Here is a 5,729-nt window from a genome sequence, read left to right on the forward strand (position 1 = left end):
ATTGCAGCCATTTATTTTGACTCTTCTCTATCTGGTGAATCAAATTCTTTCAGCTATTTGCACTCGTCGTTTTACCCTCCTATAGCCCATAGCGATCTCAAAGCAACAAACATCTTACTAGACGAAGAACTTACACCTCGTATTGCTGATTGTGGGCTTGCTAGTTTAAGGCCACTTACAAGCAACAGTGTTAAACTTCGGGTAAGTAAGAAGACAGTATATGATGTTGCGTCACTAGATTATTTTACTGAGATAGACCTAATGAGTGGAGATAAAGAGCAGGCTTCAGAGATAGCGATACAGAACACGGGCTACATAGCACCAGAACATGGTCAACCAGGAAGCAGTGGCACAAAGAGTGACACTTATGCACTGGGAGTGCTACTCTTGGAACTGTTAACAGGAAGGAAAGCATTTGACAGGTACGCAAGCAATTCACATACTAATATATTAATCGTTGATAACCAAGCTAAGCTGTCAACGTATTTTGATGGATGTTCCAGCTCACGACCCCGAGGAGAACAGCTACTGGTGAAATGGGCATCAACCAGACTTCATGACAGGCGAAGCTTAGAGCAGATGATTGATGGAGGGATAGCCGGCACATTCTCTTCAAGAGTCGCCTCACAATACGCAGACATTATCTCCCTATGCACTCAGGTATTCTCTCAATAGAGCTTCTTCACTCAGGATCATTACATTACAACTAATCGTGCATTCATAAGCAGGTAGAGAAAGAGTTCAGACCAGCGGTTTCAGAAATAGTGGAAGCACTCACTGCACTGATACAGAAACAGAACAAGGAAGCAAGCAGTAGTGTCGCAGACAAGACCGACCCTTTTAGTAAATCTTTCTGCTCAACACGCACACGGTTCATCTCCTCACCTACCTTCAGCTACCTCTCTTCTTGACCATTTTCTGTATCTCTTTTTCATGCACAGATACCTTACTGTCAATATAATAGTTAGCATATGATGAACACGTATTAGTCTTTGTAAAAGGATGTTACTTGGTACATGATAGAAATAAATAAAAAAGAGTTTGAAACAAGGCAAGATCCTATAGTAAGAAAGAGGGTCACTTGGTGTTCTGAAACTAAGTTTTCTAGCCAATCCCAAAGATCAAACTAAGCAGAAACTCCAGCGTTCAACAATGTATTGATCTCTCCTCTTATATTCACAGGTCTTCCATCAAACATGGAAGAGAGACTTGTCTCACAAAGCTCCTTCAGTTCTCTTGTTTTCGAAAGTGCAGCTTCCTGTATTCACCAACAAAATTTGTTAGATATCCCCTTCAAATTCCAAATTTCTGATAAATCTGACACCGGTAATTCACATTTTCGCCAAAACAAAAGTAAAGCTTTTTGAAAACATGAGCTTACCTGTTTTGGCCATATAGACGAGAGTGAATTCTGCAGCTCCATGCGTCTTCTACCCACATCTTTCAAGCTCTCTCTTAGCTTCACTTCACGGTGCTTCTTCTCCTCCAGCTCTGAAACAAGCCTATCTAGGAATCTGTAAAACATCAAAAATACATATATCAAAAGCTGTGGTACGCACTGCAAATTCCCAGGCAGAGACACTATATCCTAACGCACCTTTTGGAGTTGAGGATCATGATCAGATCCCGAGATTTCTTGTTTGTTAGCATTGAAATGGCCATGGAGATATCAACTACCATTGGGTCAATGGTTTCAGGAGAATACTGCTGAAGAACCATCGGGGCAACTGCTTGCACGTGGTGTTGCAAAGACAGAGTGTCTTCATTTCTCAGTTCTATCAAACGCTGGTTCAAAAATGCCTTGACCTGACACAAGAGAAACCACATAAAGTGTCTCTCAAGAAGCGTTTCCAGAATTAAACTAAGCACTAAATAGTCAGGGATTAGAGTACCTCATACAAATCATCAAGGATCTTATTCCTATATTCTGTGTCCAACAGCTGGCTCCTCTCTCCTCCACTCCCTAAGACTTGAGTTGTAGAATCTGCCGACTGTGTCTGATTTGATTCTAGCAAAGCCGAATCAGTTATTTCTTCTACCTGAGGTGTTTCAACACTTACATCCCAAGAAATCTCAGAAACATCAACCTCAGGGCCTTGGCTTTCTTCCACTTTACATGGAGAATTCTCAGGAATATCGCTGGCATTGACAATTTCATATGAACCTAGATCATTTCCACTATCAACTTCTTCTACCATACTGACATCCCAATCTATCTCAGCAGTATCAAGTGTAATATCCCAATCAATACTGTCTGCAGCTGTGTCTGTACCATTTGCATTCTCAGATGACTGAATATTATCAGCGTCAAGAGCTTCAGAGACCCCCAAAACGCTTAAAGATGGAGGGTTATCACGAATGTCTTTCAAGCTTTGTAACACGATCCTCAGTGGCTTCTACAGACAGATCAGAAGCGGGTCAATTCAACCTCCCAGAACAAAGGGACCAAAATTTTAGAGAGAAAGAGAGTAAAGTTAAGAGTGATCTTACATCTTTCTCAGTATGAACATCTTTAACATAAGCGGAGTAGTACTCCATTGCCCCTGTTACTGAGTCACTGTTGATAACTTCCAGAATCTTGCTAAAGGTACTAGGAAGCGAAGTTGCAGTCTCCAAAAGTTCACGCCTCACGTTGTTTCCCTGAAATTTTAAGATGTTATAAGCTAATGCGATCCTTTAAAAAACCTATGGATGAAACCAGGCCAAGTTTTCAACTAAAACCTGCAATCCAAGCTCTCGGCAAGCATCCTCATATTTAGTTGCTGAGAGTGCAACGCTCCTTTTGATATCAGCTTCTTTACGATCAAGTTCCGTCATTTGTTGCTGAACCTTTTGCACTTGCTTTTTCAGATATGGGCTTCATGTTTTGCAAGAAGAAAAAAAAAACATTAGGAAATGCCCAAAGTAGAGAGACTATAGGTAAAAAATCAAGTAAAGCAATGCAAGAAAGCAACTCACATTTCGTAATTGACATTCTGAATTATAATGTGAGCTGCCTCCCCAAGATAAATGTGATCTTTTTCAAACGCACGAACAATTGCTTCCCAAACACCCTAAAAAGGAGCAAAGTAAACAGATCACAAAATGTACAACGACAATGAATACAAGTAAAATGCGAGACAGAGACAGAGACAGAGACAGAGTATTTCTTACAGAAGCACCCGAAAGACGACCAAAGATGTTGCGGCTCTCTGGAGTTGTCTTCAGGAGAATCTCATATATCTTTTTGACCTCCAAGTAACCAATCACTAAAAGCAAAACAACGATCACTTGGATGAGAAAAAACAACAAGTAAACACATTTAAGCCTTTACAAAAAACTCCAAACAAGCTTAATGTGTTTCACAGAGACCCAAATCAAATCTCTTTGGCATTTTTCAAAGAAAAGACTAACACTTTAGAGTTCTTAAGTGAGAGGCTGCAAACCAACAAACCAAAATTGCTAAATTGAAAAAAAATCGAACCTTCAGGATCTAGGGTTTGAAAGTAAGGATCGATCTCTTTAGGCAAAGAAGAGAACTCTTTTAAGATTTTGACTCTGATGACACCCACCTTCTTCCTCCAATCCGCCGGAATTCTCTTCCGATCCACCAACCATTCTTCAAATTCAACAAAATTGAAAACCAAATCAAGACCATAACCTCCAATAAATCAGACTCGAATTCAAACGTAGAACACGACCGAGAGATTACATTATGTGTAGTACGCAATTGATAATTTCTGCATTACCTCCGAGACGAGAGAAGGTGATGTCAATTGGAAGATTTTGAACATCGTCTTGACTCGGCATTTTTTGTTTTGTTTTTTTTTTCCGGTAAACCTGTGATAATAATATCTGGGGAAAGTATCAGCTTTTAAGGTTTTGTTGGAGTCTGCTTTGCTTCTTCAACACCGAAGAGAAAAGGAAACGCATAGCTAACCAGTGTCCATCAGATTTACCGATTCCGGTTTATGTTATAACCGAATCAATTTACTCCGGTTCCGGTTATCTTAAATTAATTTTGAAGACGCCGGTTTCTGAAGGTTTGGACTTTGGTTATTATTATACAAACAATAACCAAACCGCGTTAAGGATAACCAATACCAAAACTAAACCTACACCAATAATAGTGTCCAATGTCCCATCCAAACAAAATCAAATGGAACAGTTAGTGAATAATAATGGAATACAAATTTTTTTTAAAAAAATCATATCAATTTTTGGGTGACTAAAACTTGTTCCATATATATATAAATCATTTTTAGTGTTAATTCAATCTAATGTAAGACCAGTTAATGGATCATTAAAAATTGAAAAAAAAAAAATCTTAGAATAATGTATCTGATGGAATTGAAAACTATATCTTAAAATATATATATATATATATATATATATTTGAAGAATATAGTTGAATAATAGGAGAATAAAATAACAATAATTTAGAGAACAAACAAAAAATATTTATAAAAAAATCATATCAATTTTTGGGTGACTAAAACTTGTTCCATATATATATAAATCATTTTTAGTGTTAATTCAATCTAATGTAAGACCAGTTAATGGATCATTAAAAATTGAAAAAAAAAAATCTTAGAATAATGTATCTGATGGAATTGAAAACTATATCTTAAAAAAAATATATATATATATATTTGAAGAATATAGTTGAATAATAGGAGAATAAAATAACAATAATTTAGAGAACAAACAAAAAATATTTATACAAGTTTGTTATCATCAATTTCTACATAGAGAGAGAGAGGAGAGAGGGATGGAAAAGGACATGTTCTTGACCGCTTTATCAGAATATTTTTCTTGGTTTTATACAACAACAAAAAGAAAAAAAAAAACAAAGTCGTCTTCTAATATTTTAAGGTAGACGAAACTTTTACAAAATTAAGTAAATAATAAGAACCAAAAAAAAAAAAATCAGGAAAATAAAGGAGTTTGTCTTTTGCTTCTCTTCTCCAAAATCATTCTATTAAGTTTTGAACCCTCTCCACTTCAATCGATATAACCGACCCTCTCCTTCTCTTCTTCTATCTCTCCCCTAAAGTAGCTTTAAATGCTCCGTTACATAATCTCTATCTCTTTCCAAGAATATAGAGAAAGAAAAGATAATAATATTCAAGAACTACTAAGTTAATAGATATCATCATCATCATCTAGTGATCAAAACAACCGTCATCATCAAGCTTGCCATCCAGGAGAGAAGAAGACCAACATAAGAGAACATACGAAGATCAAATCTATCATCTCTCTTCATCATCATCATCATCTTCTGCTGTTACTATCACACGCTCAAACATCAATATAATCATCATCAAATGCAAGGTCATCACCAGAATCATCATCAACACTTATCATCAGCATCTGCCACGTCCTCAGCTTCCCATGGAAACTTCATGTAAATATATTTTTATTATGTGTATCTTGATGAGACTTTATAAGTCGTATAAAAACTTTTTGAATTGATAATTTCATGATCCCACTAAGTTTTTTTTTTTTTTATGTGTGTACATATGTATGATGAGCAGGAACAAAGATGGGTATGATATTGGAGAGATAGACCCATCACTCTTCCTCTATCTTGATGGACAAGGACATCATGATCCTTCAACAACTGCTTCTTCTCCTTTATCTCATCATCATCACACAGCTCGTATGCACTCTCTCTCTTCTTTCTTTTTTTGGGAATAGGGGTTTGGTTTTTTGGTTTCAGCAGATAAGGAAGATTCCCTTCTAGAGAG

The 5,729-nt window shown here is 36.7% G+C and overlaps 3 protein-coding genes across 5 annotated transcripts in view; 2 read left to right on the forward strand and 1 right to left on the reverse strand.

Moving 5' to 3' along the window:
* LOC104737867 (protein STRUBBELIG-RECEPTOR FAMILY 2-like) overlaps positions 1 to 1,050 on the forward strand; it is a 4,179-nt gene extending 3,129 nt beyond the window's left edge. The window contains exons 15-18 of the mRNA XM_010458121.1: positions 54 to 201; positions 283 to 422; positions 504 to 660; positions 729 to 1,050. Coding sequence (XP_010456423.1) covers positions 54 to 201; positions 283 to 422; positions 504 to 660; positions 729 to 911 — 628 coding nt within the window. The 3' untranslated portion in view covers positions 912 to 1,050. The remainder of the gene's footprint in view (positions 1 to 53; positions 202 to 282; positions 423 to 503; positions 661 to 728) is intronic.
* On the reverse strand, positions 973 to 3,892 carry LOC104734695 (CDK5RAP3-like protein). Its single transcript, XM_010454321.2, has 10 exons — positions 3,729 to 3,892; positions 3,464 to 3,598; positions 3,154 to 3,248; positions 2,959 to 3,053; positions 2,722 to 2,857; positions 2,491 to 2,640; positions 1,893 to 2,396; positions 1,598 to 1,806; positions 1,382 to 1,514; positions 973 to 1,258 (listed from the first exon to the last, which is right to left on the reverse strand). Exons 1-10 carry the CDS (start codon positions 3,787 to 3,789, stop codon positions 1,127 to 1,129), a joined length of 1,650 nt encoding a protein of 549 aa, XP_010452623.1. The 5' UTR covers positions 3,790 to 3,892; the 3' UTR covers positions 973 to 1,126.
* LOC104734696 (transcription factor TGA2.2-like) overlaps positions 4,918 to 5,729 on the forward strand; it is a 7,692-nt gene continuing 6,880 nt past the window's right edge. For all 3 annotated transcript variants that reach the window (XM_010454322.2, XM_010454325.2, XM_010454326.2), the window contains exons 1-2: positions 4,918 to 5,386; positions 5,517 to 5,641. In XM_010454322.2, coding sequence (XP_010452624.1) covers positions 5,307 to 5,386; positions 5,517 to 5,641 — 205 coding nt within the window. In that variant the 5' untranslated portion in view covers positions 4,918 to 5,306. The remainder of the gene's footprint in view (positions 5,387 to 5,516; positions 5,642 to 5,729) is intronic.

This window comes from Camelina sativa, chromosome 13 (genome assembly GCF_000633955.1).
Source record: "Camelina sativa cultivar DH55 chromosome 13, Cs, whole genome shotgun sequence".
NCBI lineage: Eukaryota > Viridiplantae > Streptophyta > Magnoliopsida > Brassicales > Brassicaceae > Camelina > Camelina sativa.